The sequence below is a fragment of the Muntiacus reevesi genome, chromosome 15 (genome assembly GCF_963930625.1).
Source record: "Muntiacus reevesi chromosome 15, mMunRee1.1, whole genome shotgun sequence".
NCBI lineage: Eukaryota > Metazoa > Chordata > Mammalia > Artiodactyla > Cervidae > Muntiacus > Muntiacus reevesi.
Window position 1 is genome coordinate 25,062,583 of NC_089263.1, and position 18,140 is coordinate 25,080,722.

An 18,140-nucleotide genomic window follows, 5' to 3' on the forward strand; every position below is an offset into this window, starting at 1 on the left:
AGGGCAGGGAGCTAGGGAAAGGGCCATGGTGGGGCGAGAGACCCCGGGGGCAGGGCTGTGCTGGGAACAGATGCCCGCAGAGGCAGGAGGGGCTGGCGTCAGCAGGAGAAGGGCACAGAGGAAGAAGGGGCCAGGATCAGGGAGGTCCAGGGCGTTTCTCTCCACAGTAGAAGGGGAGGTGATGCACTGAAGGGGTAGAGAGTGGGCCTGAGCCGGGGGTCTGCAGAGAGCGATCAAGCTGGAAAGAGGTGCCGCAGAGACTGGGAAATGCTGACAGAGGCATGTGGAAGGAGTGTCAGGCCGTGCTACAAACCCAGTGGAGACGGCTAATGGAGCCTGGAGGGGTACCCCGCTCCCCACTGCGAGACTTCCTGAGGCCCACCCTAGCGCCCTGCAGGGGAGGCGGACCCGTGGAATGGTCCAGGCCGAGCGGTTGCTGCGTGTGTGGGCAGGACAAGGGGTCTGACGCTCAGGGAGTGAGCAGGTGACTTCATGGTCCAGGGAAGCTCAGAAGGGAAGTGTGGTCGGAAGGGAGCTGATGGACGGGAGTCATGATCCACATAATTAAAGGGTGACCAGACCCTTAGGCCTTGCAGCCGCACTCTGAAAGTGAGAGTATCCCTGATTCAGGGCCGAGACATCCCGTGTGGAGGGAGCCTTGATCTTGAGCTTCCTTCCCACCCTTTCATCCCGATACGTTGCTCATTTTCTGTGGAAAAGGGCTGACCGAGCTTGGAGGTTATCAGAATTCGCTACTGGTTAATTACTATTAATATTCTCCTTTCCAGAGAGGGTGGGATGCACTGAGAGAGTAGCGTTGAAACATACGCTACCATATGTAAAAGAGATAGCCAGTGGGAATTTGCAGTTTCGTGCAGGGAGCTCAACCCAGTACTCTGTGACAACCTAGAGGGGAGGGGTGGGCTGGGACGCGGGAGGGAGTTTTAAGAGAGAGGACATACGTATACCTATGGCTGATCCATACTGATGTATGACAGAAACCATCACAATATCATAAAGCAATTATCCTCCAATTAAAAATAAATTAAAAACATAAAAGGATGGGAAAAGAACATGTAAACACTAAAAAATAAAAATGATAATATCCTTCCTCCACTTTACAGCTTACCACAGGCTTTAAGATGCAATACCTTTAAACGCTTAGACTCATGGCCACTCTGTTAGGGCAGGGTTGAAGTTCCATTTTACATGTGATACAAGCAGAAAGGAAGAGAACTCCTTCTTTCCAAAGGCACAATGTTACTGAATCTTGACGTGATGTTTCCTCTTGGCCACAGCCACAGGGATGTCACCTGATGAACAGGGTACAGATCCTAAAACAGGACACGGTGTTTTATTTTATTTCTTGGCTGTACTGGATCTTTGTCGCAGCATGCAGTCTTTCTCTGGTTGTACACAGGGGCTTCTCTAGTTGCAGAGCACGGGCTCTAGAGCATGAAGGTTGGGTAGCTGTAGGGCATTGGCTTAGTTGTTTTCTGCCATGTGGGATTTTATTTCCCCAATAGGGGATCAGACCTGTATCACCTGCATTGGAAGGTAGATTCTTAGCCACTGGGCCACCAGGGGAGTTCTGGATGTGGTGTTGTTTGTTTCTTAATAGGTTTTTAAAATTGAAGTATATAGTTGATTTGGGGGCTTCTCAGGTGGCTCAGGGAGAAGGAATGGCAACTCACTCCAGTATTCTTGCCTGGGGTATCCCATGGACAGAGGAGCCTGGTAAGCTACAGTCCATAAGGTCGTGACAGTCAGATACAACTTAATGACTAAACCACTACCACCAGGTGTCTCAGTGATTAAAAATATATATATATATTCCTGTCAGTGCAGGAGACTCGGGTTCAATCCCTGGATAGGGAAGATCCCCTGGAGAAGGAAATAGCAACGTACTCCAGTATTCTTGCCTGGGAAATCCCATGGACAGAGGAGCCTGGTGGGCTATAGTCCATGGGGTCACAAAAGAGTTCGACACAACTTAATGACTAAACAATAGCACAGTTGGTTTACAAGGTTGAGCCAATCTCTGCTGTAAAGTGACTCAGTCATACTCACATATACTTTCTTTTTAGGTTCTCTTTTCCATTATGGTTTATCACAGGCTATTGAATCTAGTTTCCTGGGCTATACATGGGGACCCTCTTGTTTATCCATTCTAAATATCATAGTTTTGCATCTATCAACCCTAGACTTCCAATTCATCCTTCTCCCTCCTCCCTCCCCCTTTTGGCAGCCACAAATCTGTTCTCTATCAGGACATGGTGTTTTAAACCAAGGGTGCCTCCTTTAAACCAAGTAGTCAGGCTTTTCTGTCCCTTGGACTCAGCAGCTAACAGTCTTGCTTGCATGTTTGCCTCGGAAATGAGACACCATTGGTCAACCGATGTGTACCGATAGCCACAGGGACTGGCCACTTGAGCCAGACACCAAGGATGAGAGGGAGAGGTTGGCCACAGGCCAGGCTCTTTCTCAAATGCAGCCAGGACAGTAGCTGGTTACAGGGGAGTTGCTTCTGCAGCAGAAGTGTGAAAATCCTCTCTCCCCTTCTCCTCCTCCTGACCCCCCTGACTTTCCTCCCAATTTGCTCTCTGACAATTAAGCAGACACTCCCCAAGTTCCCACTGGTTTCCCCTCAACAGAGCACTTTTTTGAAGATGAACGGAGAGGGTTGACTGGCTGGGGCCGCATTCACCAGCAGAAAGAGATGCCCCCTTATTTGGCCTCCTCTCATTCAAGCTTTCTAAAAAGGGCTCTGTGAAGAGCAAGTGCTTGTGAAAGTGTACTCTGTGCTCAGATGTTAACCAGACGCTCCCGGGATGACCCTTTGTAATTGCCCCATTGTGTGTTTCCTTTTTGGGCTCTAAAAGATGTACATTCAGGCCTACAAGACCAGTAATCTGCGGATGAAGATCATCAAGAATGACTTCCCCAACCACCCTCTCTACCTGGAGGGGGCCCTGACCAGAAGCACACATTACCAGCAATACCAGCCAGTCATCACCCTGCAGAAGGGCTACACCATCCACTGGGACCAGACCGCTCCCTCTGAGCTCACCATCTGGCTCATCAACTTCAACAAGTGAGTGGGGGCCTCATAGGAGCAAGGTGACCTGGGAACAGCTGCCCTGGCCCCACTCAAAGCTGTGGTGATAACAGGGACTCGTTTCAAAGTCCTGGGCTTACTGCTCACAGAATCCCAGGCTAGCCCACATCACCCCTGCACCTAGAGGATGCACCTAGAGGACTTGACGTCACCTAGTGGTTAAAAGGCAGAAGACCCGGGCTGAGGTCCTGTTCTGGGCGTGGATGACCTTGCACAGGGTGTCTGACCCTCAGAGACTCAGTTCTTTTTTCATCTAGGAGACGAGCCTACATAGTGTTACTTTGCAGAGTTGTAGTGAGGATGGAGTGTGAGAGTGTACAGCAGGCGTTTCACCAAGAACCTGGCCTTACAAAGTGCTCGATATATGGCAAAAATCTCTGGCATTCCCATTTTACAGAGAGAGATGAGACTCTGCATGGTGAAGGGGTGAAGCTGAGGGCATCTGGAGAGGGCTTCATGTATTTGTTTATATCATGTATCTTCTGTGCATGAACATCATTAACTTGGCACAGTATTCCCGTGAGACAGACATTTATCAGATGCAGAAAAGAAGACCCAGAGAGATGAGATGGGCCCCACAATCAGGCTGAACCAGGAAGGGGCTGAATCCAGATCTTTCAGACCCTGGTTTTTTCACTCCAGCCCTACTGAAGTGAAAAAGTGAAAGTGTTAGTCGATGAGTCTTGTCCGACCCTTTGCAACCCGCTGGACTGTGGCCCAGCAGGCTCCTCTGTCCATGGAATTCTCCAGGCAAGAATACTGGAGTGGGTGGCCATTCCCCTCTCCAGGGAATCTTCTTGACCCAGTGATTGAACCCAGGCCTCCTGCATTGCAGGAAGATTCTTTACCATCTGAGCCACTAGGTAAGCTCCTAGCCCTGTTGAAAGAAGGTCTTTTTATTTTTCCTAGCCAATGTTTCACACAGAACACGCAGTGCAGACCCTGGGGACACCTCACCGACCCATTGCCATCATCCATTCCAGTCATCATTTCTCCCTCTGTCCTTGAACACTGTGTGACCCAATCATGACCAACAGTTCTTTCAAAACTCCGCACTGAAAAGTGGGCATGCCGTTCAATGGAGAATGTATGGGTCTTTGTCCAGTGCACACCGAAGAGGCCCCATGACTGGGACATCCTTACTTGTCACCTGATGACTGTGCTTCCCGTTCTAGGGGCGACTGGATCCGAGTGGGGCTCTGCTACCCCCGGGGCACCACCTTCTCCATCCTCTCGGACGTCCACAATCGCCTGCTGAAGCAGACGTCCAAGACGGGCATCTTCGTGAAGACCTCGCAGATGGACAAAGTGGAGCAGAGCCATCCTGGCCGCAGTCACTACTACTGGGACGAGGACTCGGGGTGAGGAACCCTCTCAGTTGTCCCCCGGCCTTCTCAGCAATCCCAGGCCCACCGTGCACTGGGTGACCTAATACCCTTTGGCAGGCACTTCTGAGCTCAGGCAGATTGTACCATCCACCGCAGACATTGTTTCTAAAGCTTTGGGAGGAAAATAAGCACACTCTTAATATACACATGGGTTGTAGGGAATCCACCTATTTTAGGAGAAACAATGTGAAAGCAGTGAATCTTAGAACTGAGAAAGTGTGGCACATGACCTCAACTCCTTACATGCCAATCGGAGCCGATGATATCATCCTTGAGTCAGAAATAAGCAGAGAAGGCATAGGGTGAATGGTAGCGACTTGTTCAGAGAACCTAGCATGAACGCAGCATGGCTGGTTTTGAGCACATGCCTCTTTGTACCCCCACGTCCTCCCCTTTTTGCTGAACTGCACTAGGTCCTGTTCAGTAGGGACATCATGGGGACAGAGTCTCTGTTCCTGGAGACGGAGCTAGGAGGTCACCTTCCCTAGAGAGAGAGAGTTTTACTCTGACATCTTAAGAATCCTGACATGTTTACAGAGCGATGAGACTGTTGTTAGCCAACTCTCCAGGGACTAAGGGTAGAGGATTGTTTCATGGCCATTTTTTCCATTCTTTTTAAAAAATTAAAAAAATATATTTTTATTTATTTATTTGGCCGCTCTGGGTCTTAGTTGCGGCTCATGGCATCTTTAGTTGAGACATGTGAACTCTTAGTTGCAGCATGTGGGATCTAGTTCTCTGACCAGAAGGGATCGAACCCAGGCCCCCTGCACTGGGAGCCAAGAGTCTTAGTCACTGGACCATCAGGGAAATTGCTCCACTGTTTTTTCCACTCTTGAATTGAAATCAATGGTAAGGAAACAGAGGATGCTTAGAAATATCTATAAAGATAGGGTGTTATCAATTTGATTAAAGGGAAATTCATATTTGAAAATCAGAAGTGTAAGTAAAAATGTTGGGGTCTGGAGAAGCAGCATAGAGCACCCCTTCCCCACGTCAGTTCTAAACCAGTGGTGGGCAGACAGGACAACAGGTGAAGAGGGACCTGTCTCACTGATGACAGAGCTATTGGTGAGCAGAGCTCCCAGTACTGGGTGCCTCTAGCCAGCCTTAGGCTACTTATTTCATGAGGGTAGCCATACAATGACACTGAAACCAGTGTTGTGATTCATAAGTAGCCCTGAATGAGCCGTCATGCAATGCTGGAGCCGTTTTTCTATAAGCTTTGAAAGGGCACCTAATATTTTTTTGTTAATTCTTACCTGAAAACTCTTCATTTGACCATACGATGTTTGAAAAACAAAATAGCACACCAAGATAAAAAATGAATCAAGAGTTCGAATATCTCAGCTATGAAGCTCGTAGTCCAGTGGAGGAGAAAAGCTTGCCTAGGGAAACCTGGCAATGACAGTAGACTCTTTGATATTCTGATGCCTATGCCAAAATATTAAAGGAAAGCATCCCATGTTCATATGACTGTGGTATTTTTGAATAAAACTCATTCCTTTTTGATACCCGTGGAGATTATAGCATGGTCTTTAGGACCTGGGTAATGTTCATGCCTGCAGTAATATATGAAGATAATGAACACCATAGGAAATAACTTCCAAGTGACATGTAAATAGTAAGGAACAACTTCCCTGATGGCTGAGTGGTTAAGAATCTGCCTACCAATGCAAGAGACTTGGGTTCAATCCCTGGGTCAGGAAGATCACCTGGAGAAGGAAATGGCAACCCACTCCAGTATTCTTGCCTCAGAAATCCCATGGACAGAGGAGACTGGTGGGCTACAGTCCTTGGAGCCACAAAGAATTAGACACAACTTATCGACTAAACAACAACAGTGTACACGGGTAGCAGACCAGAGCCTCCCCCATCCCACCCCATTGGCTGACCTATATACCCACACCCAGCAGTCAAATGAGTCACTCTACTCTCCCCGGGAAGACATCAGTGAGGGGACAGAATGGGCCCAGGAGTGTTTAGAGAAATCCCTCTATATGAAAACTGCTGCTAAGTCACTTCAGTCGTGTCTGACTCTGTGTGACCACATAGACGGCAGCCCATCAGGCTCCCCCGTCCCTGGGATTCTCTAGGAAAGAACACTGGAGTGGGTTGCCATTTCCTTCTCCAAAGTATGAAAGTGAAAGTGAAAGTGATGTCGCTCAGTCGTGTCCTAATCTTAGCAACCCCATGGACCACAGCCTACCAGGCTCCTCCATCCATGGGATTTTCCAGGCAAGAGTACTGGAGTGGGGTGCCATTGCCTTCTCCGATATGAAAACTAGAGAAGGAATTATCCCTCATACAACAGCAGAAACTATTATGATTTTAAAAATGTAAACAAGGTGAAGTCTTTATCGCACCATCTATGCATAACATCTTCTTTTAGAATCATGAGAATTGCTTTGTTCCAGAGGTGTGAATTTTTCAAATAGAAACTGCCACTAAGTAAGTTGAACCTTTTTTGATCAAAAATTTTTTTAATTTATGATTTTCCCCTTAGAGCAGATTCTGCTGCTTAATTTACCCTTTTAATGGGTTGCTTAGCTCATCACTATACCTACTGATTATCACACTGGGCTTTAACTCAGTGACCGCCTCAGGGATGAACTGGGTTGTAGGATGCTTGTTTCCTGTGTAGAAAGTCAAACTCTTAGGCTTTTTGAATTCTTAGGCTGTTTTCCATGATCTTTCTGCCTGACAAATGTGTTACACTTTCTTACATTTTGAGCACCTGCCGTCGATGGCTACCTTCTATTCTGCTATGGCCTAGGACACCCGATAACCAGCTTGTTATAACTGGAGAAGTGTCAGGTTAGGAAGCCAGAGAGCTTTCTCCTCACCAGGCACAGGGTGGGAATAAAATGCCAGCTCTGCCCCTTTGGTGCTGTGTGGTCCTGGCAAGTCACTTCACTTCTCTGAGCCATTGAGATGTGAGAAATGGGGATGATAACAGTGCTTGCTGGACTAGATTGTCTGAGGGTTAAATGAGATAATATGTCCGTCGATGGCATGTGCCTAGCATAGCATAGAGTAGGTGCTCGGAAAATGAAAATTGTCAGTATTAGCTTTTTCCTCAATGCATTTTTTTTTTCATTTCTCCAACCACGTACAACCTTGTGGACATGGCAGGGGTGGGGGGTCCTCCTCCATTCTGTGGGGCCCACTGGGTCTAGTACTGTGGCCAGCACAGAGTGCAGAGCCAGAGGGAGAAAGAAAGCGGGTGGGGGGAGGAGGAAGATGTGGATACCAAAGGGAACCGCCCGCTCTGCTCCTGTGTGCAGGTTGCTTTTCCTGAAGCTGAAAGCTCAGAACGAGAGAGAGAAGTTTGCCTTCTGTTCCGTGAAGGGTTGCGAGAGGATAAAGATTAAAGCTCTGATCCCAAAGAACGCAGGCATCAGCGACTGCGCAGCCACGGCCTACCCCAAGTTCACGGAGAAGGCCATCGTGGACGTGCCCATGCCTAAGAAGCTCTTTGGTTCTCTGCTGGTGAGTGGCCGACAGCCAGCCGAGCCCCAAGCCCCTCAGGGTCCTCTCCAGACCTCTGCTCCCCTCTTCAAACCCTTTCCCATGGCTGAGGGGTTACAGGGAAGTGAGGGGGCCAACCAGCCCTCGAGCTGGACGCTGGACCTCCGAAACCTGACACCCGCCCTGGGTTTTTGTTTTTTCTCCAGAAGACAAAGGACCACTTCCTGGAGGTGAAGATGGAGAGTGCCAAGCAGCGCTTCTTCCACCTGCTGAACGACCTGGCGTACATCCAGGTAAGCCACCGTCCCCCTGCCCGGGGCATCTCTGCTCACTGAGACCTGCTGTCAGGGCCTAGGGCTGTGGTCGCTGGTGACTGCCAAGCAAGTGGCTGCAGACAACTGAAGCGTATCCCCACGCAGTTCACAAGCTGGATGCCCAGCACCACGGGGCTGGCAGGGTGGTCTCCTCCTGCAGGTGCTGAGGGCGAGTCCTTCCCTGGCCTTCTCCAGCTTCTCTGGCCACCAGCAGCCCTGGACGCCCCCCTCCCAGCTCACAGCTGTGTCCCCCAACCTCCGCCCCTGTCCTCATGTGATCTTCTGCCCCATGTAACTGAGTTTCAGATCGCCCTCTTCCTTGTCCTTATAAGGATATCCGCCTTTGGATTTACGGCCCATCAAAAATCCAGGATGACCTCATCTTGAGGTCGTTAACTTAATTCCATCTGCAAAGGCCTTTGCTCCAAATACTCACTCCCAAAGGTTGCAGTAAACGTGTCTTTTGGGGGGAGGCCATTCCAGGTGGCTCAGTGGTAAAGAACCTGCCTCCCAATGCAGGAGACACAGGTTCGATCCCTGGGTTGGAAAGATCCCCTGGAGGAGGAAATGACAACCCACTCCAGTATTCCCACTCTTGTCTGAGAAATCCCATGGCAGAGGAGCCTGGTGGGCTACAGTCCATGTAGTCGTGAAGAGCCAGACATGACTGAATGACTGAGCATGCACACAAACACACACACACATCCTCTAGCCACTACACAGGGCTGCAGGAACTGACTGAGGTGGGCTTTATGCTTTGAACAGCTGCACTGGCACTCTCTGCCTTCAGAGCCTACATGGGACCCATGTGGGCAGGAGAGCCTAAGGGCTCTGATGCCTTCCAAACCCCCACCCCCACCCCCCGCCTCCACGTCACACTCTGTATTGCCTGTCGTCTGCAGGTGGACGGGAAGAAGTACCCCAGCTTGGAAGACGGCATCCAGGTGGTGGTGATTGACGGGAGGCACGGGCAGGTGCTGAACCACACTGGCTTCAGGAACGCCATCCTGCAGGGCATCCCCTGGCAGCTCTTCAATTATGTGGCGACCATCCCCGACAAGTGAGTCCAGGCTGAGGAAGCTTAGGGAGCCTCCAGGCACTGCCCACGGTTTCTTGGGTGGCTCATTGGTGAAGAATCTGCCTGGCAATGCAGGAGACTTGGGTTCACTTCCTGGGTCAGGAAGATCCCCTGGAGAAGAAAATGGCAATCCAGTCCAGTATCCTTGCCTGGAGAATCCCATGGACAGATGAGCCTGGCAGGCTACAGTCCATGGGGTTGCAAACAGTCAGACAAAACTGAGCTACTAAACAATAACAGCGGTCTGCCCTTCCATGATGGGAGCTGGCCAGGAAGCCTCCCTACCTGGTGCCTCTGAAATGGGAGCCCGGGGCCACTGTGAATGTAGGTCAGGCCGAGTCTACCAGCTACACATGGGAATCCTGCCCCGGCCCTCCGCCCCCACCCAGCACACTCTCCCAGCGTGAGCTCATCCCCGCCCGCACTCTTGCTGCAATCCAAATGTTGGTGGCTGCCAAGCGTCTCCAGCCCCCGTCTCCCTCCTAAATGCCAGATATTTTTATCCAACAGTCACTTGGACTCTGCCACCCAAATGTCCCCTATGGGACTGAATTCTCATCATTTTTTTAATCCCCTAAATAAGACACCCCTCTTTGCCGCTTTTTGGTGAAATTGTCATCTCCCTTCCAAGCAACTAGCTACACCAGAGTCCAGGCATCATATTTGGTTCCGGTCTTTCTTTCGTTTTGACGTCACCACACTCAGTAACCACACCTGTCGACTCCGCCTGCATCGTGGCTCCCCTGTTCATTATCCCATGACATCCTCTCCATCGCCTCCAAACAGTCTGCCACCCACACTGTCAGCTGTGACCCAACAGACTCCCTTGCCCAGCCTCCCCCACTTGAATCCATCCACCATACTGAGGGGAGGTGGTGTTGAGCTTCTCAAACACAGGTGTCCTCTGTCCCCTTTCCTAGGAGTAATTTCCCTGCCACCTTCCAAATCTAGCTCACACATCACCTGTTTAGTGAGGTCTCTTCTGATCCAATCCAAAGCTTCTACCCATCCCTGCCCCCACAGAGGACCAGTGGATGTATCTGCTTCCTCATCTAGGGTCTGGATTTTTAATTTTTAAAGCCTTTTATTTTATATTAACGAATAGTCAATTAAGTGTTGTGATAGTTTCAGATGGACAGCTAAGGGACTGAGCCACACAGATACATGTATCCACTCTCCCCCAAACTCCCCTCCCATCTGGGCTGCCACATAACTTTGAGCAGAGTTCCATGTGCTGTACAGTAGGTCTTGGCTGGTTACCATTTTAAATACAGCAGTACGGGGATCATATCCAACTCGTGCTTTCATTTCTGATATGATGGAGAATTCACTCCAAAGCCACAGCCTGGACTAGCAGGCAGTCTAAGTGCTTCATGTACCTGTCACCCAGGAGGTGCTTGGAAAATATTTACTAATGAAAACAAATGTGCTTCCCAGATGCCATATGAGGGCCTGACTTGAATTGGACCCTGTGTGAGATTCCAAAGACAGGGGTGGTGCTTGACCACCTTTGGTCATGAGCTTCTTCAGCACCATGTTTTCACGTGCAGATTCATACTGAAGCAGGAGATTAGCTGATTTGGGGGGAAAGAGGATCTCTAGATAGAGATTTTTAGTTTTTGTGCTTTTTGGGGCCAGAGGACTTTTCCTGGAAATGAAATAAGATGCAGAAGTGCAGAATAAGAAATGGAAATGCAGGAACTTCCCTGGTGGTCTGAATGGTTAAGAATCTGCCTTGCAATGCAGAAGATGAGGCTTTGATCCCTGATCAGGAACTGAGGTGCTGCCGAGCAAATAAGCTCCAGTGCGTTGCAACTACTGAGCCCAAGCTAATTAAAAAAACAAAAGTAAGAAGCCGAAATGCAGAGCTGCTCTGTTGAAAATCAGGGGTGAGAGGCGTGGGGCCTCCCCATCCAGGGCTCCTCTCAGCCACCGCAGCCCCAGTGCCCCTTGCTGGGGACAGCCCTCACCAAGTACCTGCTATGAAGCATGCCCTGGGTTGGCACTGGGTACCCAGGCAAGAACTGGGTATCCCCCAGACCTCAGGGAGAGAGGCAGGGCTTGAAGGAGTAACGCAAGGCAGGTCCTTCCCCACTGTCCCCACAGGTCCCAGCCAGGTGGCCCCACCTTCCCACCCCACCCACGGGGCTGCCCCAGCCCCAGGGCCCCAGGGAAAGGAGACAACTGCTCCCACCAGAACCTTCCAGGATGGCTTCGGGGGGCTGCCTCTGTCAGCACCCCTTGGGAACCTCGTGTTGACAGGTGTGGGGGCTCAGTGGGCATGAGAAGCTCAGGCCAGGCAGAGAGGGGCCCCTGGATTGCAGGCTGCTTCCGGTGCTGCCAGGAGGCCGGGGCACATGAGTAGCTCCATCTGTCTCCCTCCCCACTCCCAGAGGGCATGCTCTTCATTTGAGTTCAGCCCAGCAAGCAGGCTTAACTGAGCCAAAGGGGTGTTAGCTTCGTCTCTGAATGGGAGTGACGGGACAGTCTCCTGGGAACAGAGCCCGAATCCAGAATCCAGAGTCAAGGGTGTTGGCAACTCACTGCCCCCCTCCTCCCCAGCCCCTCTGTGATCCAGAGGAGCCAGGGTGGCCCAGCTCCCCTCCTCTCTGCTCTTCCCACACATGAGCTCTTTATATTTTGATAGCTCTCTTTCTGCTCCCTATGGGACACGTATGGGGGTAACAACGGCTTCCAGAGTCCTATACGGTTTTTCCATGTCTGGACTGCGGTCTGTGGTTACAGGATTCCTCTGAGAGGAAAACTAGAAGCCCCAGTGGGCCTCTGCCCCTGTTTCTGTTCCTGGGGGAGGTGTGCATTTCCTGCCGTCCGGCCTAGCAGGCTGCATGGACCCCCACGATGGCCGTTCTCCAGCACTTTGGCCCGCTCACACCCAGGCCAGGGGACTAGAGATCTCAGCTCCTCAGCAGGACTCTTGCAAGTCGAGATCTCCAGTCTGGGCAGCCCCAGGCCTGCTCCTCCTCCCCCCAGGCATGGCTCCCCTTCGGCAGGTCGTCCTAGCTATTGGCTTGGCCAGAGAATTCATTCAGGTTTTTCCATTCTTTTTGTTCAACCCAGTGCTTAGTAACCACGTGCCTCCATCTCCCCATTTATAGCATGGAACAGTCACACTGTCCTGCCTGACTGGAGATGGGGGGGCATGAACTTGAGGGGTTAACCCTCTCCTGAGCTCAGGGTGACTCAACACTCTGCTTCCTCCATCACCACATTTCCATCGGGTCCTACACAATCCTTGTACCTTCAGGTTAAGAGATGCACACTGAGGTCGCTTGTGTGCCGGGCTCTGGCATGGGTGCTGGTCCCCGATGGTGGGCAGTGTGTGCCAGCTCTGTCCTCTTCGGGGACAGCCATGGAGCAGCAGTAAGCTGAGAGCAGGCTCAGAGAGATCACCGGCACCAACTGCAGCCAGACGTGTGGGAGGGTGTTCAGGATGTCGGTCATCACATGGAAAGAGCCGGTCAGCTCGGCACACAGTCCTGCTCTCCCCGGTCCCTGGCAGGGCTCTGGGCACTGCTGACTCAAGTCCCACCAGCCACCATGCAGTATCCCTGCCCGGGAACCCCTTACCCCACTTTGCGGTCCAGTCCTCTCATCTGTCCTTTCTGGTTCAGTTCCATAGTTCTCATGGCATCAAAGGGAAGATACATCTCCAGAGGCCCGTGGACCAGAGTGCTGGAAAAACTCGGGGCAGACAAGGGGCTCAAACTGAAAGGTAAGGGTTCTTGCACTGACCCTGAGTCTGGATGCCTGGGCCACCTGCTGAGGCCAGACCGAGTCCTGGTGTGACCTCAGATCTTCAACACAACCAGCAGTCCACAGTTGTGCAGGGCAAGAGGCTACCTAGTCACTGTCCCTGCCCTGCAGCAATGCCATTCTAGCATGTGATCAGACACCCGAAGGAAATCGACAGAGTCACTTACTCAGTGACTCAGCAAGTGGCCCTTTTTATCCACAAAAGTATCAGCCTAAAGGGCTTCCCCAGTGGCTCAGTATAAAGAACCCGCCTGCCAATGCAGGAGACATGAGTTCCATCCCTGGGTCAGGAAGATCCCCTGGAGGAGGAAATGGCAACCCACTCCAGTATTCTTGCCTGGAAAATTCCATGGACAGAGGAGCCTGGTGAGATATGGTCCATGGGGTCGCAGAGAGTTGGACACAACTTAGCGAATGAAAAACAACAATCCACAGAAAAGGGCCTCAGCTTGATCCTCCTGTCTCAGTTCCTGCTACCTGGATCAGCCAGAGCCACTGCCTCTGCCCCAGCTTTCCTGCCAATGGCCAGCATTTGTACAGTCCTTTGTAGCTGGCAAAGCTCTCATTTGAGAATATATGTGGCTTGTCCAACGTCACACAGCTCTTCTGCCATGAAGCCTGGCACAGACCCCTCGGGGAGGAAGCCAACCAGGACAAAAATGTCAGCATTTCATCACCATCATCACAGACTGTGTGTGATGAGAGAGTCCTTGGGGAGGGTTGAGAAAGGAGGTCAAGCAACCTTCCTGATAATAATGTCCACAATATTGGGTTAGCCAAAATGTTCATTTGGGTTTTCCATATGATGTTATAGAACATTGTATTTGTTTCTGCTTTTGTTTTTTTAAAACAGAAACTTTAAAACAGAACTTTTTGGCCAACCCAATAGTTATCATGTAAATGCCCAGCCTTGTGCTTTTCTGAACATCCTATCAAGATCTGTTATTCATTAATAACCTGCATGACAGGTACTGTGATTTCCAGTTAAGGTAGAGCCACTTGAGGATTAGTCATTTAAGATTAGAATTTGGATCCTGATCTTCTAACTCAAAGCCAGCCATCCTTAGCAGCCAGGCCATCCTGACTGCAAAACACATCAAAACTAGCAGCCTGTCATATGGGAAGCTTATCCCAGGCCTCTTGCAGAGAAAATTCAGTAACAATGAAAGTCCTTCCGATGAGCTAAAAGAGAACAGAAGGAGAAGAGAAGCGTCTTCCCCAGCCCAGTACTGCAAGCATCTAGGGGGCCTGTGTGCCTTAAATTAGGACCCTGGGACTTCCCCAGTGGTCTAGTGGTTAAGAATCTGCCTTCCAATACCGGGGGCACAGGTACAATCCCTGGTCAGGGAACAAAGATCCCACAAGCTAGATGACTGGACCAAAAAAAAAAAAGAAAAAATCAATTACTTAAGACCCTGTTGTCAAAAATCGATGAACATAAAGGTGATGTTGCTCAGTCAAAGGACACTTTCCCAGGGGTGATGCATGTGTACGGCCTACCAGATGAGGCCATTCCCCAGTGTCAACGTGGATACCCACATCCCCAAACAGGGCCGAGCTCTGAGCTGTGGGAAAGAGGGCCCCGCGTGGGGCTTGGGATTCCAGAGCTCTGGCCAAGCCACACCATCTGCTCAGGGCCCCTGGGCAAATTTCTCTGCTGCCCAGAACTTCCTTCTAAAGCCACAGAGTATTGGAGCTGGGGCAGAGATCTTGTAGTTGAATGCCATTCCTTGACAGATGGGGACACAGGGCTTCAGAGAGGAGCAGGCTCTTGCTGCTAATTGTAGGGTCAGCTTGATGGCGACTGGTTTCTTTGGGGGGTCCCCTGCATAGAGCAGAGCCAGAACTCCACACAGGTGGCTGGAGGCTCAGGTGAGACCCTGTGTGCCCCATCCAGACCAATGCCAGGCACCATTGGTAACATGGCACAAAGCTCTTCCCGGGGAGACACAGTCCATTGCGGCTGGACGAGGGGGTGCCTGGTGGGGGCCAGGGAATGGCAGTGGGAAACCCCAGAAGGCAGAGGGTACATGGCCATTCTCTTGTGAAGTTTCTGCTTATGTGACTTTACTGCTTTGCAGAGAAAATGGTATTCGTCGGCTTCAAGGGCAGCTTCCGGCCCACCTGGGTGACCCTGGACACTGAGGACCACCACGCCAAAATCTTCCAAGTGGTGCCCATCCCGGTGGTGAGGAAGAAGAAGCTGTGAGGCCCGCCGCCACCCCGTGCGCCCCCACAGTGGACTCTGACACTGGAATCTGGGCGGCAGCCCGGGGCAGGGAGGCTGCTTCCCACAGCCCCGGCCTGGCAGCTGCCCGGGAAGGCCACGTGTCAGCCCCGACGAGCTGGGGGAGGCTTCCGAGCCCCCTGGTGCTGCCGCCTGCCCCACTCAACTGTCCACCTGCAGCCCTAGGGCCCTGTGGCCTGATGCTGCAAACCTCCTCCCTGCAGCGTCCCGGGGGTCTCCCTACCTGTGCCTCTGTGGTGGGGGCTGTGGGGACCACACGGAGCCCTGGACTCTACTGGAAAAAAAGGTCCCTTTGGCAGGAGTTCTGCTCCAGCTGGGAGGCAGCCTGGGAGTGGGAGGGTAGGGTCGCTCACAGATCTCCATGCTCTCCAGCACGATGTTAGGGTGGGAGGTGCAGGAAGAATCCTCATTCCTGCAAGCGGGACCCGACCTCCACCGGGTTCAGAGCTCGGGTGTAGACAGAGCTCACCGAGATGGAGCCAGCTGTCCTCGGGGAGGATGAGCCTGCCTCCGGAGGAGGTCAGCCTCTCAGGAGACTTGGCGCCCAGGCTGGGAGTTGGACTAGGTGACTTTTAAAGGCCCTTTCAGTTCTGAGAGCCCAGAAATCTGTGGCTTCTCACCTTGTGCCCGGAGTCCAGTGGCAGGCAAGAACATTCTTCTCAGCCGACATCCATGATGCTGGGTGCTCCGGGCGGACAGGATGGAGGCGTGAGAAGCAAGGCCCAGGGTGAGGGGCTCGGCTGTCTGGCCCAACAGGCAGTCAGCGTAAGTGCCTTCTGATGCTAGGGGGAGAAAGCTGAGAGGGCTCAAATGGGGGCCGTGCCAGTTCCCAGGAGGGAAAGAAAGGGTTTATGTGCTTGGGTGGGGCTGGAAGCTTCTTGCAGGAGAGGCCCTGGGATCGTAGGGATGAAGGGCAGGGGCTTATGGGTGGCAGGGATGGGGCAGCCTCTGGAGTGTTCAGAGGCTGAGCCCTTCCTGCCGAAGCTGGATGACTTCAAGGTGGCCCATTGCCCTGGACACGCTGGCCCACCCATAGCAGAGAAGCATGCATCAGAGGGAGGGCTGGTGGGCCCCTGACACCCAGAGTGTGGGCCAGCCAGCCCCACCCACAACTCCAACAGAGGCTGGAGTCAAGTCGAGAAAGGTGGGCTCCTCCATCGGGGGGCCCATCTGCTCCCCCGAGAAGCGCTCACACCTCAGGGCGCCTGGGCTTTCGGAGCCAGAAAGGGCCTTAGGAGACACCTAGTCCAAAGCCTTGGTTGTATAGACGGGACGATGAGACCCCAAGAAGGGGAAGAACCACATGACCAGAGCGGGGCCAGGATGGGAGCCCCCACTCCCCACACTCACTGCCACACCACGCTGCCTCAACTGCCGGCCGGAGGGGCCAGGCGCTCCCGAAGGACAAGCCCCCTTGAAGGGAGAAAAGATGAGACCAGAACGGACCGTTTCTGCCCCGGCCCCCTCACCGTGCACACAAGGGCGCCCCCCTGTGGGCTCTGGAGGCCCTGCAGCCTCCACCTGGCTCAAACTTACTGCCCTCCCGAGGGGCGCCCCGCTGCCGCAATAACTGCCCCGGTGCTACCTGCGTCTGCAGGTCCGCAGGCACGCCCAGCAGACAGTGTCAGGCCACCCCGACACATCTTTGGGGAGCTGACTAGGTGGCTCTCCGGGGTCTGTCCACCCCAGGCCCTCTAGGAGAACTGCCCACCTTGGAGAGCCAGGAGAGCTCTGGAAAAGGAAAACTCTGTCTGTGGTTTATACTCTCTCGTGAGACCCCAGGGTCGCTCTGGGTCTCATGATGACCACGTCTGTCCCCTCTCCTGCCCCAACCACAAACTACGTCCCTTCTTGTCCCCGTCTGTTCAGCTGCACCCAGTGAGGCTCAGCCTCAAGTCCACCCCCCCTCCCAGGGTGAGCCAGTCACCAAAGAGGTTTTTCCCACTAAACAAGTCTTTCAGCTGCTAGGGGGTGACGGTGGGACTCTGCCTTTAAGGACACGGCAGCTTCAGAGGCCTGAGTCCCTGGAGGGACCTCTTCCAGGAAGATCAGAGGCCGTGGGGAGGAGAGTTCAGATGACCTCATGTTCTTCTCGTCTACAGTCCTGTTGAGTTTTCCTAAACTCTTAATGTAAGGGTCTCACACTGTGAACCACTTAGGGTGCGATCACTTCCGATGGCCAGGAATGTTAACCGTCTTTGGTTCAGTTCATGGAAAGAAAATATCTATTTGAAAATCCTCAGAGTTGTACATTTGTCAAACAGCACAGGATCTGTGCATATAATGTTCCTTCCAAAACCATTCACCAAGAGCCCGTGTCTGGGCATGTTCTTGGTAGCACAAATTTTCTTACTGCTTAGAAAACTGTTCCTGTTGTTCTTTCTGTTTGGAAGCCTCAAGATGACTTAGGCCTTTTTTAAAAAAACAAAACACTCCTCTGAAATGCTTGTCTTTTTCCTGTTGCCGAATTAGCTGGTCCTTTTTCGGGAATTAGATGTATAGTGTGTTTTGTATGTAAACGTTTCTCGTAGGTGTCACTATGAACAAAGATATATTTTCTATTTATTTATTCTATTATGCACTTCGAGAAGTTGTTGTCAGAGAAATGAAGAATCGTCTTAAATGTCTTATTTGGGTATGTCCTTTGGACCGCTTGTAAGGGGTGTACCCAGGGCCTTCTGCTTGCAGCAGACACTGGCTCTGGTTTGGAAAATCTTGCTGTACTGTAGTAAACGTAAAAAAGATGTCA

At 51.8% G+C, this 18,140-nt stretch overlaps 1 protein-coding gene across 3 annotated transcripts in view; it reads left to right on the top strand.

Annotated features, from left to right (window-relative positions):
• The window catches only part of CEMIP (cell migration inducing hyaluronidase 1), a 165,318-nt gene extending 147,178 nt beyond the window's left edge, over positions 1-18,140 (top strand). For all 3 annotated transcript variants that reach the window (XM_065906575.1, XM_065906573.1, XM_065906574.1), the window contains 7 exons: positions 2,883-3,094; positions 4,294-4,479; positions 7,794-7,998; positions 8,184-8,270; positions 9,194-9,351; positions 13,002-13,102; positions 15,225-18,140. In XM_065906575.1, coding sequence (XP_065762647.1) covers positions 2,883-3,094; positions 4,294-4,479; positions 7,794-7,998; positions 8,184-8,270; positions 9,194-9,351; positions 13,002-13,102; positions 15,225-15,352 — 1,077 coding nt within the window. In that variant the 3' untranslated portion in view covers positions 15,353-18,140. The remainder of the gene's footprint in view (positions 1-2,882; positions 3,095-4,293; positions 4,480-7,793; positions 7,999-8,183; positions 8,271-9,193; positions 9,352-13,001; positions 13,103-15,224) is intronic.